Below are 16399 nucleotides of genomic sequence, written 5' to 3' on the forward strand. Positions count from 1 at the left end.
CCATGTGGATAGTAATACCTAGAACCTAATAGTAGTAGTATGGGGGGTAGGGGGGGGGGCTATGATATTAACGGTTCTAACGGTACTTCACCAGCAGCAATACATCATGGACTCCACCAATTACCCCGCCTTGTTCAACGGCCATCCAAGTCTACAAAAGACTCAAACCCTCCCTCTTGTCTCTATACCTTACCATTGTCCATCATCTATTTATCTGTCTATCCAATATATACTGCTGACATTTATTACCTTGAACTCCAAAAAAAATAAGACAGAAAAATAGACAATCCTTCATCATGCCTCTATCCGTCCAATTAAAGACACCAGTCACGGGTGAATACACCCAACCTACTGGTTTGTAAGTCACTCATTATGCATTACCCCAGATAATCCTACCAATCATCCCCAACCTCATCCCACCTACTAATCCTCCCTTGCTTAGATGGATCAACAACGAGTGGGTAGAAGGTGTTGATAAGAAGACCTTCGAGGTCATTAACCCCGCCACCGAAGAAGTTCTCTGCTCCGTTTCCGAAGCCACAGAAAAGGATGTCGACATAGCAGTAGCCGCAGCCCGCAAAGCCTTCAACGGCGCATGGCGAACCACCACCCCTCATCAGCGAGGTAAATATATGACTAAGCTGGCCGATATTCTAGAGCAGAACATCGATCTATTAGCTGCTGTCGAATCTCTCGACAATGGCAAGTCTATTAGCATGGCCAGAGGTGATGTCCACGCCGTCATAGGCTGCATCCGATACTATGGTGGCTGGGCCGATAAGATTGAGGGTAAAACTATTGATGTTGACCACGAATCTTTCCACTACACCCGACCAGAGCCGGTATGTAAAACCTTAGAATCGTACGAAACTGGCCGAGTTAAAGCTAATAATTATAGATTGGTGTCTGTGGTCAAATTATTCCCTGGAACTTCCCTCTGTTGATGTTGTCTTGGAAGATCGGACCTGCTCTAGCCACCGGAAACACGGTTGTGCTAAAGTCTGCTGAGCAAACACCACTTTCTGCTTTGGTTTTCGCCAACTTCGTTAAGGAGGCAGGATTCCCCCCTGGTGTTCTCAACATCATCTCCGGCTTTGGCCGAGTAGCTGGTGCTGCCATCTCCGCCCACATGGACGTTGACAAGGTTGCTTTCACTGGCTCTACCCCCGTTGGTCGTGCCATCATGAAGGCCGCCGCTTCTTCCAACTTGAAGAAGGTTACCCTAGAACTTGGAGGCAAGTCTCCCAATATCGTTTTCGACGATGCCGATATTGAGCAGGCTATCTCTTGGGTCAACTTTGGTATCTACTTCAACCACGGTCAGTGCTGCTGTGCTGGTTCGCGTGTCTACGTACAAGAAGGTATCTACGATAAGTTTATCGCAGCCTTCAAGAAGCGCGCAGAGCAAAACAGCGTCGGTGACCCCTTTGATGAGAACACCTTCCAAGGTCCCCAGGTCAGCAAGCTACAATATGACCGAATTATGGGATATATTGAGGCTGGTAAGAAGGAGGGCGCCACCATCGAGACTGGTGGTGAGCGACATGGTGACAAGGGCTACTTCATCAAGCCTACCATCTTCACCAACGTCACAGCCGACATGAAGATCATGCGGGAAGAGATTTTCGGCCCTGTCGTGGCTGTAGCTAAGTTCAAGACAGAGGAAGAAGTTATACATTTGGGCAACGACAGCTCTTACGGATTAGCTGCTGCTGTTCACACCAAGAACATCAACACGGCTCTCCGAGTTAGCAATGAGCTACGCGCCGGTACCGTCTGGGTCAACTGTAAGTCAACCCCTACTACCTTAGCATCCTCACTTGATTTGTCTTTATCTAACATTGAATCAGGTTATAACCTAATTAACTTCCAAGTGGCATTTGGTGGCTACAAGGAAAGCGGTATTGGCCGCGAGCTTGGCGAGGCTGCTTTGGCCAACTATACGCAAAACAAGTCGGTGTCGATCCGTCTGGGAGGCGCGCTTTTCTAAAGAGAAAGCCAAGACAAATAAGTAAATGCATAAAGTGTTGCTCATTGACATTTCTTTGAGCTTTGGTGTTTAGGTCAACTGGACGAATCTGGAATGGATTATTCTCGGAATGATGGGGACAGCCCCTGTGTACGTGTACATCAACCTAGCTTATTTCATGAAATACCTGCAATCAATCAAGCGTCTTATATTAGTTAAAACCCGTCTTCGGTTTCTATCGTGAGGAACCTCTGGTCACCCCCTATTTGCTAATCGTTACATGCATAGTATAATAATATGCGAGTTATACATGGCATATATACCTATAAATGCACAAGGTGGGACTGTGTAGGACATCACCTAGTCTTGACTATCATCGTAATGTATTCGAATAGGAGAGGGTTATTAGTCGAAATATACCTACAAAACGAGTCGATATATACCTAACTGTCACTACAAAAAGCCTACCTACCTCTTCCTCAAAAGTAATTCGGCCCATACCCCGTCCCCTCACCCCGCTGCGCATCAACCTCCTTAACCTCACCAAACGGCGACCCCGTCAAGAACGTCCCCACCAGCTCGGGCAGCGGCATCGCCTTCAACGCCGCCTGCACCCGCCTCGCGACCCCCAAAAACCGCTCCGCCACCCCGTCGTACCCCTCCACCACCAACCGCCCATCCCGCTTCACAAACTCCCCGCCGACGAGCACGTCCGCGATGTCCCCGACGCTCGCGTGCAGTATCACCGCGGCGACGGGGTCCGCCCACCCCAGCAGCGCGGGCGAGCGGCCATCCCAGACGAGGATGTCTGCGCGGGCGGCGGGCGCGAGGACGCCGAGGTCCGGGCGGCCGAGGGCCAGGCCGCCCTGCCGCGTGGCGAGGAGCAGGGCCTGGTTCACGGACATGGGGCTGCGGTCGGGGATCGCCCAGGCGTGGGTCAGGGTCGCGGCGTAGATGCGCGCGCGCACGGACTGCAGCCAGATGCGGGCCTGGGTGAGGATGTCGGAGGAGAAGGTGAAGTGCGTGTCGACGCCGAGGGAGGACTGGGGGAGCAGGAGGTGGCTGGAGGGGTGGTGGGTGTGCCCGTAGTGCATCTCGGACTCGGGGGTGATGGAGATGTGCTGGTTGCTGGAGAGCAGGAGCTGGAAGTCTCGGGGGGTGAGGAAGCTTGCGTGGGAGAGGACTATGTGGGGGAGGGTGGGGGAGGGGGCGGCGGGGTCGAGGAGGGAGAAGTGGTGCAGGGTGCTGGGGGAGTTGCCGACTAAGGGGGGCGTGTCAGTAGGGAGTATGGGGGTTTGGGAGGATGGAGTTGTGGACGTGGGGGTTAGGAATGGAGGTAGGCAGGTAGGGAGGTACTTTGTGTAAGGGAGAACTTACATAGCCAGGGCCCTTCGACGTTGTGGGTCGTGAGGACTGGGACTTTGTTTTCTCTGCGTTGGCGTTAGTAAAGGAGAAAGGAGAAAGGAGAAAGGGGGGTGGAAGGGTGTGTCATACTTGGCAAAGTCAACCACAGATCTAGTGATAGACTCCGGGTTGTTCGTAAAGTCATCGTACGCCATGCACAGAGTCGCGCGGCCATGCGATTCCTCGGCGTATAACTCACGCCAGTGGTCCATCTGCTGCGGGACTTGAAAGCCGGTGGACGTGTTCTGGAACGTGTAGCCAAAGAACACCCTCGCACCACTGTCGACCGATGCCCTCCACCCTGCTTCCGCGTGCTCGCGGGTCCAGGTGTGGTGAGCGTGGTCCAGGATCGTAGTCACCCCCGCGGCAAGCGCCTCGTAGGTGCCCGCTAGCTGGCTGACGTACAGATCCTCAGGGGTGAAGAGGGAGCGCCCGACGGCAGCGCTGTAGCGCATCGCGTACTCGGCCAGCGTGGTGTTGGAGCCCAATGTCTTGAACGCGGTCTGCCAGCCGTGGCGGTGTGTGTCGATGAACCCGGGCGTGATGATCTTGTCGGTGCAGTCGACGACCTCGGTGTCGGCTGGGAGGGCATCCGGTGGTGGTGGGGCGGCAGCGTCGAATATCGAGGCGATCTTGTCGCCGTCGATGAGCAGGGATCCGCCACGGATTATATTGAATGGCCCGGCGTCGTTGTTGCTGTTGTTGTTGAATGCAATGATGGTGCCGCCGGCTAGAAGCTTCCGCCGGGTAGCCGCGGCTATGGACACATGGCAGAGCAGTAGCAGTGGCCACAACGATACATTGGATGATAGCTTCATGTTGTGTTTGTTTGTTTATCCGTCCTCATGGAAGGTTGGATGATTATGTCCAAGTTACGGAAGCGTCGGCGAAGCATCATCTATGGGAGCTCATGTGGGGGAGTTGTAGCCAAGCATGGAGCAATAGCCAAGCATACCTAGAGCAAGCGAGCCAGCGAATAAACGAATGGCAGGCTAATTATGTAGTCTCCAACTCGGGAGTAAATGACTGGATCGTATGGTTCGATCGGCATATGTGCCCATCCTATGAGGCTGAAGAAGTGCCTGCCTATCACTTGGGTAGAGTGCTTACTTGCCTACTTAGCTTACCAGTATCTTGGTTCGTGGGATCGAGATTGCTTCTAGTGATAGCATGCTCCTATCTGCAATCTCTGTGCAAGCCAAAGCTTATAGGTGCTGAAGATAAAGACCCTTATCCGGCAGCAAACAGCACAGCGTAACTTCACACCCTCTGCATAGTATCGCCGCCGACGTTTGTGAGCGGAAGGATTGTAATAAGTCGCTGCCTATCCAACCGACATCCGCCCGTTGCTGGTTAGGTATGCGATCCGATTGTCAACTTCGAAGCAGCTTCCGACTGAGACATTGACAGGACTGCCTAGCATGAAAATAAGTATACCAAACTATACGAAGCATGAGTGAGTAACACAGCGACGTGGCAAAAATAATACCATAGAAGCTCACACCAAATATCACAAAAAAAGGGGCATCGCGAGATCAAACAGCATACCTCAAGATATAGCGGCTACGCAAGCAGCACTGTTTGGTCAATTGGATGCGTATGTCAGATCATTTGAACATTCGAGACAGACCTTCGGGTCAGTTCATAATTCTCCTAATACTAGGTGAAAGAGACAATTGGAAAGGGAGCCGGCTACAATGTGATGAAAAGTTCGTATTAAAAGCTGCGAGTATGATTTGCCCTCACGTCCAAAGCTGCGGGACTCATCTTGGCGTTACCTACCCATTTGCAAATAGCTCCAGGCCGTCTAACAATGGCCTATGTCCTACATATCTAGAGGGATGGCATCCGAGTAACACACCTCCCGGAGGATACCAGAATTTCTTTTGAAGCACCACCGGCTCCGATGGTATCCATGATAGGCAGGCTTTTCTAGGGCAAAGCATACAATGTGAGCGGAAGTAACCGCTGTTTCGAGGGCCTATCGGTAAATTATGATCGGTGAGAAAGGTCCGGGGTGTATACAAATAGGATTTGCTTGTCGGCGGACACGTATGATTCGGTTGGAGTGTTGGAGTTGAAATCTCGGTACACGAAGACGCCACCATGTGTGCCGAAGCCTACAATCAACCTAGGTACCTAGTACTTTAGGTTGAGAAGACATGCCAGCATGGTAAGGGGTACAACCACGTGCTATTTGCGATTGATTGCCCGAGCACCAACTTGTAGCTCAAAGGGTTCCACGGGCTAGAAACATCTATACATTGATGAAAGAGCATGGCCCTACGTGGGACAATACGTAGTATAGTGAAGGATCTTCAGGGGTAGTGGCTTCATGTTAGCATATGGTAATAATACCATGCTCTTTCTCTGAGCTCTTCACATGGAAAAGACGGCGCGCGCAGATGCCCAAAGGGGATAATTGGCGAGAATGGTTATGCTCGAGGGTCGACAAATGCGCGATGGATGAATTGATTCACTGGTAAACGGGTTGCATGCTCGGGCAACTCGCTGAAGGTGACCTAAAACGAGTTGATGTGATTGAACGAAGTGGACAGCACTGGGCTAATGTACGGGGGAAAGGAAAAGAGTAACGGTTTGATATCCATCGGCTAACGGCTCACTATTTTCGTCTGAAGTGTCAATAATCCGAAGGTTGGGATTTGGGGGCTTCGTCTTGAGCTTCGTCTTGAATGATAGCCCCCAAGTACAATGTACTCCACGTGGCCTGCCAACCCACCCTTTCCGCTTGTATTCACGACTTATTATATAATCCTGCCAATCGTTTCGAGAAGAACTGAGCTGAGAAAAGTAAACGCCAAGGACCGCAGCAACGCGGCTACAGAACGGCCACTCCGTTTTCACGTAAAGGTAGATGTAAACCGGGAACGACATCGATAGCCAAGACCTACCTAGCCGACCAGCTACCACAATACTCCAGATTACCAGTGGGCGAAGTCCAAGGGTAACACAGATCCCCATCTGCATCTGGAGGGTGGGGATTACGACTGGACTTGGGGGCATCGAAACGGACAAGTTCATTGGAGACGTCAAGACCATTTTCTGCATGGCCCGAGTCGGTAACCCCTTGGCATGTATGATACTAATTGTTCGACTAGTAGGAGAGAGGCTTCGCTGGTAGCTTCCGAAGTTCAAAGATATCCAAGTAAGTGTGAGTTCAGCTAAGGCTTTGCTTGTTCGATGATGCTCGCGTCGTAGGTAGGCGAAAGCGTTTGTCGGGGCGGGGTCACCCCTCCTCTAGATACCAGCCACCGCTTACACACCCCTATTTAGGTACAAACCATTCAATAAAATTTGGTCTCACCTTTTCTATGTTGGGGTAGGTATTGTTCTCCACCATTGTTGTAGCTCTTACCCAAAGACCAGTCTTCCGGGAGTATTATGGCTGAGCATGTCGCGTTTTGGTGAGACTCATATCATATCTTGTGGATTCTTGTTTCACCTCACGAGAGGCCTTTTAGATTATCAACGCTGCTCACTTATAACTGGGCATGTAAATATATGATAGTTGATCCAACTCGTAAATCACGTGATTTGGATATATTACGTACGAATAATATCTGTCCAGGTCAAGTGCTTATTGATAATCATCTTGATAACGCTTTTGGTAGCGCCAAGGTATCTCAAGGTCTAGATTGGTGAAGCTGACTGGACTTTCCGCGCCTCACACCCATATTTGCTTACAGGGAGGTCCTAAGGGAGGGAGATGTCGAGTCATTAAATTGCCATAAATCAGGATGCTCTTTTGTTATTGTCGTCATTTTGTAGAGATAGACATCTGCTGGTAGAAATCTACTAGGTAGGTAATGTAGGTACCTAGTGGCGCAAACTGGGGCTGAATCCAGGCATCAAGTATAAGAAAGGGGGTGAGGCCTCTCCTATACCAGAGGCCACCCCATGGAGGCACACATAGTTAATAATCTGAGATATCCAAGGATATATTTGTGAGGTTAATTTGTACCACGGCCGCGCCGACCTAATACGCGTACTAAGAGTTATAGAGAAAAAGGCAAAAGCAAAGAAAAGAAGAAAACTTCCTGATCGGGATCTTGGACAAGTTTAGTGGTTTACTATGTAGCGACTTAGTGGTGAAGTGGTATGTAGGATAGGATCTTCAATGCAGGAACAGTCCACGAACCTGGGACTGCATATGGTAAAGTTGAGATATTGTATCTTGGATGTATCTTGGATGGCCGCAGGGGCCGTTAGACCTGGTGGGGCTGAGTTACATAAGGGTGCAGGGTTATAAAGAGGATTCATCGGATCAATCATCAGCTGAGGGTCTGTGCGCATGATGAGGTCAGTACGTGCCCATATTAACTTACTGTTTATTGGCTGTTGCGGGTAAGCTAGTAGCTACGTGGACTAGTCGGATACTTAGATACATGCATATGGGTTCAGCTCACGTCCCGAGAGTACCCTACATGCAGGTATGTACTCCGTAGTTCATACATCTTTTTACATCCATCTCCAAACGGCATTTGCTCCAGTTTCTAACATCGAAATTATCCAGCTCAACTACAAACTTGAAAATAGTTATGCACATTACGTTGAGCTAAGTAAGACTAAGATACTTCATTATCGTTCAAAGTTCATTCTCAGTCCTACATAGCTCAAGATGACGCAGTTCTCTTTTGCCTTAGGACTTCAAGTGACCTGGCACTTTTGAGACACCACGAGAAACTCGAGTCAAATGAGGTCGAAGCGTCTCTTGCCGAATGACGGTTTTTTCAATACCTTGCTATTACATTGCCCACCTTTTGAGGCTTGGGCAATGAACTTAAGCAATAAAGCCTCTCTGACCCTGGCAGTCCTGGCAGTCTGGCTTGGTACAACTGTTAAGTAGCGTGAGCAAAAGCGCAAACTGAATTATTCAACCCTCCTCTACAACGTCATCCCCTCGAAAAATCCATGAGGCTCATCCACGCGACCTCGTGACACAATATACCTAATTCTTTGATCCCTCCCTATCTACCCTTTGCTCACCCTCCCGTAGCCTCGTGCTGAGTGTTTGCTAAAAGTGATGCCTAGCTTAGTTTACTTACATATATTGAAGTCTGCCCCATACGCGTCGAGCCAATGTCGTTGGCCCATCTTCCCGCTTCTGCATTCACTAGTAGTTTCTGAAGCTAAACTCTGCATCCCCCGTACGCCATTTTATTTACGCTATAGGTATCCAGTCAAGGTTCGCCTCAAATTAGTTGATCGTCACTTTTCAGCTTATATCGTGTTAGCCCCTCGCTGGGCACATATCACTCCACATGTTTGAATACCGTTATAGGACGAGTCCCTCAGGTCGCCAGCAGTTTGGACGTTCTTATTCGTTCTCTCACCATCACGATAATCATCGCCACCATCATCGGCCACGATGCTTCGATAACTGTGCCGGGATATCGGTGGAGCAATGGAATAGCCTATGCCAACAGAACAAGGACTTTATCGCTAGCAATGATGTCCTAAGCCGCGAGAACCAGACTCTAAAGGCCCAGCTTCAAGCTGCTATCAAAGAAAATGGTCGCCTCCATGCACGTAATCAACAGCTGGCCGAAGAGATACACGGACTAAGACGATCTCACTCTCACGATGGCGAGAATGCGGAAAAGTTTCGTCGTAGAATGGCATCTCTTAGGACAGAAATCGAGTCAAAAGAGAAAGAGATTCAACAACTTAATAAGAAGAACGAAACGTTTACTACACGAGTCGACGTCTTGACACAGACAGTCTCGGACCAACATCGAAGAATATCCGAACTCTCAAAACAACTAGATCGACAGAAGCGAGCCGGTGACTCCCAGGCCTTATTCGAGGATGTCAAAGCAAGGTTAGAGAGCATAAAACACATCCTCAAGACTCGCAATCGAGAACTTGCCGAAAGCAACGCCATCGTGGAGGACCAACGCCGCACGATTCATCGGCTTGAGTCTAGTACCCCTTCTCACCATAGGTATGCCTACTTGTGAGGATTCAGGGGAATCATACACTACACTTACGCATTTACTGGTGGATGGATATTATTTCCAACCTTGAAGCTAGAAAGGGATGAGGTCTCTTCATCGACCTAGCATTACTTGGACTGTTTCCACGATCTATACGCTTAGTTTGTTTACCGCCGCGGCCATCTCACGACATATGTTTCTAGATTTCTAAATCCTCTTCCGTGGATTCTTTTCAGCAGAAGGTCAATGATTACGGATCGGGTCAGTTTGGCCACTTGCAACCCCGATCCTTACCTACTACGACTTTTACTTTTATTCAATATTTCATGTCGTTTTTAAATGTATTACATAAAATATGATACCATTACTTCATTTCATCCCTTTTTGTCGCTATTCCACCATCCTGTTGCGCTATTTTCTTGGGGGCTTAATGAGGCTAGATCATCAGGTGTCAATAATTATCAAGGTCAATAGATGGACGCAGGTTTGCTGCTTGTAGGATATTACGCGAGATAATAGCATCAGTTTGAGAAAAGCCTAGTGCAGTGAAGTAGGTATGCTTCTTTGTCCACTAGTCGCATGGTTTACCACCTCGTGAGACTACGCTCTGTGCCTACTAACTGTCATGGGCATACGTCGATACCACAAGATTGAGGCCTAGTAGTCTCACAACGACACCTATATTCAACGATTATGTTGAAAAGGACATCATCAACACCGTATACTAGGCGATGGGCAAGCAAGGCTTCTCGCCGAGCATCGCCTTTCCCAACAGTAACACATTAGGGGTATTAAGGGTGGTACTACTGACGTTCTTGTGTGCTCCTGTAGTCGTCGGCCACAACCGAAATTCCGGCCGTCACTTAGATGAGTACGTGAGTTCTCTTACGACTGAACGCGTGGATATATTAAGTAGCCCATATAGTATCACCACTTAACGAGGCTACCTCGTAATCAATCAACAACTAGCCTAAGCAAACACACCCCCCGCTCATAACACAGGCTTGCAGATGATATGTTCTAGTACCATTTCTAGCACCAGTTTGGAAGACACTAACTGCCTAGGTATACATGCATAGATAGCAAGCTGCAGAATTCGCTTACTCAGAAGCTTAGTGATGCTTTTGGATGGTTTGGATATGGCATTTTGGACAGGAAGGTCATAGCTAGGTAACCTCTGATTCGCTGACGTAACTGTAACCATTGATGAGCCTCTTCGTCAGCCAATATGTAACCATGATATTGAAACCTCTCCCGAATATCTCTCCCGTCCACAGTCAGATGTCAATAATTTATCCCAACATTGGGAGTCAACGTAAGTACCGGTGAGATGAGCAAGTTGTTGGTTGGTTCATTTACACACTAGTAGTCTATGCTGGACAGTCGGACGGACGGTACGAAAGGGGAAATCCCAGAATGGGGATCTCTGGTTGGCCGTCGATTATTGATAATCCTGGAGATGATCCAGGAGGAGCGTCTCAGCCGCGGATCGTCCTTCTCCCTCTCGGATCGGTAGCTGGGGATATTTTTGGCATTCTGGTCCACCACATGTCTATGTACGTACGTACCTACAGTACCTACATAGGTACTCAGACGAAGATGTGAACATGAAAGTGCACATTGATTGATTGATTGATTATTCTCATCGCCAAACCTTTACCGTTCGTTTTCCATTATGCCGTAGGACCCGAAAGCGGATGCGTAATACCAATACTATCACTGACAGCTCAGCGTCGGTATCACCGGGTTGTCCGCGGTTGGTTTAGTTGGTCAAAAGTGCAGATTCACTTTTTTTTCCTCATAAATTTCCTAATGGCTCGAGACCTGGAAATTGTGGTTTTACATTCGGATGCGCAGGGCCAGGAGCATCTCTTATCGTCTCTTTGGTGTTGTGTGCATTTTTCGACATCTGCTAGGCACTAATGTTAGGTAGGTAGGTGATGGTGGGTAGGAGAATCCTTAACCAAGAAGCGAAGAGGTAACTCAGCTGGCCCGGGTTTTTTTCACTTTAAGGAATGGCTTCCCTGGTATATTGACGTAGAAAATATATGTATCAAGGTAGCTTTTCTAAAGTTAGCGATACATATAGCGATACATTGAAGGTATGAAGTAAAAATGACTAAGCAATAGTCCTTAACCCCCCCATCTTGGTTAGAGTGGTTGCCTAGCCCCGCGGTTTTTACACTTCTTCGGTGGGTCAGATCATATGCTCGATTTTAATTCTGCTAACCTCATGTGCTAGTGCCAACATTAAGTTTGCATGTACAATACTTAATATAGATGTACCTACATGCATCAAATACATATGTAGCCACTATTTACCAGGTACTCCAGAATCCAGATGCCTACCGGCCCTACCCTAGGTACTAGGTACTATTAATGAGGAGCTAAAACGAGCTAAAGACGCTTCAGCCCTGTCGGCGACCTCTTCACCTCTTCCTTCACCTCTTCTCTTCACCTTTCCACTTTCTCATTCGCCCAATTTCATCAAATCTCTTTGCAATGCACTAGAATACGTGCAAGTACCAGTAGAAAAGTTGAGATCTTAATGGACGTCACAAATCTTTGGCGTTATGGTCCTTTCTGCAACTTCAATGCAGCTCGTCTGTGAGTCATCTCGCAGTGCTTTTACTATGCCTCTGCTTTCGCTTTCCTCGATTGGCTTCTACATGCCATAAACCAGGTGTGCGAGAGATTTCCCTTTGCTGTGACTGGCTGAGCCGGCTATACTGGCTAGGCATTTCTGCAGGCTCTCTGCACGCCAACGCGATAACAGCCAACCTCGCGCAGCTGCGCGAAAGCACTGCCAAGTCGATCAAGATCGCAAATGAGAAAATGGGTTTCCTCGTGCTTGCGCCATCCTGACTTACATGCTACTACATAGGTACCTAGGTATAAATTCCATTTGCGAACCATATCCTTCCCCCAGCGAACTGCTTGGGGGCCGAATGGCGAGGCGGCTACTAAGTATGGCCACTTTCGGTGTAAAACTGGCATCGCTTCTTCGCTGCCAACTCCTTTCAAGGGTTTCAAGGAGGGAAGCACAAAATGCCGTCCAACAGTCCTAGAACCTTCCGAGCTGCTCTTTTTATTTCTCTTTCTATGCCATGCGCACTCCCCATTGTAGATTTTCGCGCGTTACGCGTTGGCGTGGTGCGCGGTGCACCGGGGCTGTCAGCAAGGCGTCCCTCCTTGATAGACGGCGAGTGTATGGGTATGTGAGAAACGAGTGTTTTTTTTGCCATGGTGTGCTCCTAGCTTCGAATGCTAGATATCCCGAACATTTCTAGTAAGACAACCCCTTGGATGTTTTTTGAGGCTCATCTGTCCGCAAGGTCGCTCTGCAGACCAGGGTTTGTTGCCTAAAGTTATGACTCCGTGTGAGGCCACCCGGTCAGCTACATACCATTATGTACAAGATACCTGCACCTTACCTTGATATCTGCCGTACTATGAAGTGCTGTCATTCTGTGGTGTGTGTGTGCTATACCTACCTACCTACCTTTGTACACAAAGTATCTGGCGAGACTGAAAGCAACAACCATCAGCTCTCTTGTTCACGAATCATAAGTTCGAAATCACTCCGTATAAAATTTCCCATTCTCCTCTTTTTACCCTTTTTACCCCTTTTACTCTTCAAGTTCTTCATCATTGCTCAATTCATCTTGCATTTTGAAGTGAATTACCTACGTACATTTTTATATATTTGCCAGTCAGCCTACCTACCTACCTACCTAGTTACCACCTTTATCTCGGTGAAGTGACTTGACCCTACCTACATACCTACCTCTGCGGATAAGTCGACAAATTTTGTTCGTTTATTGCTCCTCATCCCATCCTCCGCTATCAACTCTGACGCGGGCACCTACGAGCAATCGTTGCCTCTTGCGGTAACTTGTACAACGACATGTCTGACAGGCGAGTCAAGTTCCAACTCTCCTCGGGGAAGGGATCTTCCAAGCACCATGGTCGCGAGCCGGCACATGATTCAGGCGTGGGTTCGTTATCTAGTGACCAGGCTAGTCTAGGTGGAAGACCTGATCGTAGATTCACAGAGGACTACGAAAGCCAACTGTATAATGTTGGCTCACTTCAAGAAGCGTTAGGCCAAGCGAATTTGAAAGTCGAGCACTTGCAGAAGAAGTGTACCGATCTGGACGGCGAGTTAACCAAAGCCCACAGATCTGCTCGGGATGCGGACAGACGTTACCGTGAAGAATGCGACCGCAATGGAAGACTTGAGCGAGTCAACAAGGACCTTGAAGAGGAGATCGTCAACAAAACAGAGAAGATAGCTGAACTCAAGGCTGCCTTGGATAGCATGAAACTTGAGCGTGACGATTACCGACAGAGATACTATACTCTTTCAGAGTCCGGCAACAACATAAGGGGTGGATCTGGCGGTACTTCTCCTCCACGACTAAGCCGTTCAGGAAGCAAGCATGACAAAGAAAAGCCTACTTCGTCGCACCATCCACGCCGGAGCTCAAGCATCAAGCCAACGACCCACTCAAGCAACAGGAAGCCATACATCGAGAAAATGCCTGATGTCTCGAGTTCATCCAGGCACTCTGGGAATTACACGACAATCTCTGTGGATTTGCCAGTTTCTCGTACAGACCCAGCATATCACTCGAACGTTCCACGAAGCCCACATTACGCAACGCTGCCGCCTCATCAAACCCCAAGAGAGACGGGGGACTACGTAGCATACCCAATACGCGGCTACCGAGGATAACTTCGCTCTTCATCTCCTGGCGAGCTATCACATCTAAACACGCAGTTATCCTTTTTTTCAATGCGGATGTCAGCGCCCGCATTTCAACATCATAATCCCGCACGGCACCCGTTACAAGGATCATTCAACGGCTTGTAACATTATCGTGTAATACCATCATATCCGTCCGTTGGTAATACCTGAGTTTTGACAGCACTACTGTCGTACATCCCACCCTGATGGAAGTCGGCCCCGGTTCTCTTCTCCTGCGCCTATTTTCCCAATATCGATCTGTATTACTTGATCTGTACCACCATTGCTTTTTTATTACCTACCAGTCATCCTTGCCTATTCAAATGCAGATAATGGTGGCATTTTTGAGTCGTTGTCGGATCACGAACTGAGCACTGTCACGACTAGTGTTCTTAACCTCGGCACCGACCCATAGCCACTTCTAAAAACTATACGAACACCAACAATACAATAATCAACCCTACCAGTGTGTCCTTTCGCCAGGTGAATTTGACTGCATGTCACCTGTACGAGAATGGCTGCACTATCTTCACTGTCTACCCCTTTTATTTTTAAATATTGCATTATACGTTTTTATACTTGACCTTGGAAGCCTCATTTGGGGGGGTACTACAGTTTCATGTTTTTTTTTTGGTTTTTTTTTTTTGAAAAATACAGATTCGGAAGGCGAATGAATGTTCCTGTCATCGTCGCCTTGGACTTTTTTCAACGTGCCGGCTAGGTGCCGACGAGGGTGTCTGCCCACTAATGATGTATTTGAATGGCGTTTTTCCTGTCTGAAAATAGAGATAGTGGATCTCTGGCGAGAATAGATACCTTTTCCGGTTTATAAAATCAAGGCTTGGAGGATACCACTGTACTTTTCTTGGAATGGTTTATTGGTTTGAGATACTGGCTACCTTGTAGTTGCTAGTTGACTGTTGTTTCTTTGGATAGTGGCAACTTCCTGGCTTGGATTATATGATAGATTATTCCTACTCAGCTATTTACTCTACTTGACGATCAATGGTATATCTTGACAAAATGCTTGTGACTTGAATAGATCATGGTGGAAGCATAATGTTGTGAATGTCCCATTGGGATCATTTGCCAAGAGAGCACTGAGATGCAATGCAGTGGCAGATCCACTTACTTTAACGTCCTGGCATCTATGAGGCATTAGTTGTCAAACGAATGGGTTGGATGCCCTTGGCCAAGCAGGTAAAAGGGGTTAACTACGGTCCGAATATTCATACAGCATAGTCGGTTGCACCGGATACTGCATGGGTAGTTTAGTTCGTGGAACTCTTTCAAGAATATCCAGTGACCAGTGATTGGGCGGGGTCGAAGACCGCCTCATTCATATGTAGGAACGAAAAAGGGGGGGGGGGGGGGGGCGCCACTCTTGAAGCTGTACATATCCGGAGCATGTGTTTACGCATGATACGCATTGGAGAACTCCTACATACTTACCTGAGGCCCCCACGGAAAACTAGCAGCAGCGTTTTTAGTGCCGGTATTCTCGAGTACAGAAGGGGGCGGACAAAGATGCTGAGCTTCAGTGGTTGAAAGCAAGAGTACTCACTATTGGTCAATACTCGTTGGTTTTGATTAGTCCAAACAGCGGCTCGATTTTCGTGGCTACTAGATACCGAGGCAACATCAATGATTGTGTAGTATGCATGGTGGTGAGATCAACTTACGGGGTGTATTCTCAAATAAGTCGCCAAGAGTGCCCCTTTAGCACCAAAGCATGGCTGCTAGGTAGATTCTGAGAGTAAACAAAGGAAGTCATAACGAAATAAATCTATTGAAGGAAAAAATTAGTCAAGCTCGGCTAGAGCATATATCATATTTTCGCTGCTTAACTTGTAGTGACATGGGATGAGTACATCATGCGGCTGTGGGCTTCTAAGAGAAAGTGGCTTTATAACACTACATATGTATGTGAGAAATTACCCCTTCGCATATATCAGTTAATATGAATGATTCCTATCATAAATGACAATAAGTACAAGCTATACCAAATATTCCGCTTAATGCTGTATAAAGAAAAAAAAAAAAGGGGGTCACTAAGAAAGCCAACCCATAAGGCAGGATACGGAGATAGGGAGATATATGCGTGTAAGACGGACGACACCTGCAAAGATTAAACTAAGGCCGACCGGGCGGGGCCGAAAACCCACCGAGTGAGGTAATTAGTGATGTAGAGTTTTCGGAAGTAGCTAGTGGTGAAATGGATGGGCCTAGGTCGGAGGATTTGGGAATAAAACGACAGGTACTACTGGGTAGGGTAGTTATTACATACATACTAGGTAGTAAGTACCTAGTAGTACATAT

The 16399-nt window shown here is 48.0% G+C and overlaps 4 protein-coding genes across 4 annotated transcripts; 3 read left to right on the plus strand and 1 right to left on the minus strand.

Annotated features, from left to right (window-relative positions):
• Positions 1–77: 77 nt before the first annotated feature.
• On the plus strand, positions 78–2185 carry GGS25DRAFT_482995 (aldehyde dehydrogenase). The gene is made up of 4 exons (XM_049260318.1): positions 78–358; positions 443–842; positions 899–1787; positions 1851–2185. The coding sequence occupies exons 1-4, from the start codon at positions 297–299 to the stop codon at positions 1988–1990; spliced, it is 1491 nt and encodes a 496-aa protein (XP_049119283.1). The 5' UTR covers positions 78–296; the 3' UTR covers positions 1991–2185.
• Positions 2186–2219: 34 nt separating this feature from the next.
• On the minus strand, positions 2220–4815 carry GGS25DRAFT_199310 (Metallo-dependent hydrolase). The gene is made up of 3 exons (XM_049256780.1): positions 3464–4815; positions 3347–3399; positions 2220–3230 (listed from the first exon to the last, which is right to left on the minus strand). Exons 1-3 carry the CDS (start codon positions 4189–4191, stop codon positions 2449–2451), a joined length of 1563 nt encoding a protein of 520 aa, XP_049119284.1. The 5' UTR covers positions 4192–4815; the 3' UTR covers positions 2220–2448.
• A 3115-nt stretch (positions 4816–7930) lies between these two features.
• Positions 7931–9885, plus strand: GGS25DRAFT_483036 (uncharacterized protein). Its single transcript, XM_049260319.1, has 2 exons — positions 7931–7953; positions 8426–9885. The coding sequence occupies exon 2, from the start codon at positions 8656–8658 to the stop codon at positions 9352–9354; it is 699 nt and encodes a 232-aa protein (XP_049119285.1). The 5' UTR covers positions 7931–7953; positions 8426–8655; the 3' UTR covers positions 9355–9885.
• A 2897-nt stretch (positions 9886–12782) lies between these two features.
• GGS25DRAFT_199537 (uncharacterized protein) lies at positions 12783–14254 on the plus strand. Its single transcript, XM_049256782.1, has one exon. The coding sequence runs from the start codon at positions 13238–13240 to the stop codon at positions 14066–14068; it is 831 nt and encodes a 276-aa protein (XP_049119286.1). The 5' UTR covers positions 12783–13237; the 3' UTR covers positions 14069–14254.
• The last annotated feature ends 2145 nt before the right edge of the window (positions 14255–16399 follow it).

Source organism: Hypoxylon fragiforme, assembly GCF_022984875.1.
Source record: "Hypoxylon fragiforme strain CBS 206.31 chromosome Unknown GGS25scaffold_3, whole genome shotgun sequence".
Lineage (NCBI taxonomy): Eukaryota > Fungi > Ascomycota > Sordariomycetes > Xylariales > Hypoxylaceae > Hypoxylon > Hypoxylon fragiforme.

What these genes read in the sequence shown, in the direction of transcription:
- GGS25DRAFT_482995 (XM_049260318.1), top strand. Translation starts at nt 297, where the DNA reads ATGCCTCTATCCGTCCAATTAAAGACACCAGTCACGGGTGAATACACC. An exon ending in ACTACACCCGACCAGAGCCG is followed by an intron (nt 843 to 898) that starts GTATGTAAAACC and finishes TAATAATTATAG; the next exon opens with ATTGGTGTCTGTGGTCAAAT. An exon ending in CGGTACCGTCTGGGTCAACT is followed by an intron (nt 1,788 to 1,850) that starts GTAAGTCAACCC and finishes ACATTGAATCAG; the next exon opens with GTTATAACCTAATTAACTTC.
- GGS25DRAFT_199310 (XM_049256780.1), bottom strand. Translation starts at nt 4,191, where the DNA reads ATGAAGCTATCATCCAATGTATCGTTGTGGCCACTGCTACTGCTCTGC. An exon ending in TCTGTGGTTGACTTTGCCAA is followed by an intron (nt 3,400 to 3,463) that starts GTATGACACACC and finishes ACGCCAACGCAG; the next exon opens with AGAAAACAAAGTCCCAGTCC. An exon ending in CGTCGAAGGGCCCTGGCTAT is followed by an intron (nt 3,231 to 3,346) that starts GTAAGTTCTCCC and finishes CGCCCCCCTTAG; the next exon opens with TCGGCAACTCCCCCAGCACC.
- GGS25DRAFT_483036 (XM_049260319.1), top strand. Translation starts at nt 8,656, where the DNA reads ATGTTTGAATACCGTTATAGGACGAGTCCCTCAGGTCGCCAGCAGTTT.
- GGS25DRAFT_199537 (XM_049256782.1), top strand. Translation starts at nt 13,238, where the DNA reads ATGTCTGACAGGCGAGTCAAGTTCCAACTCTCCTCGGGGAAGGGATCT.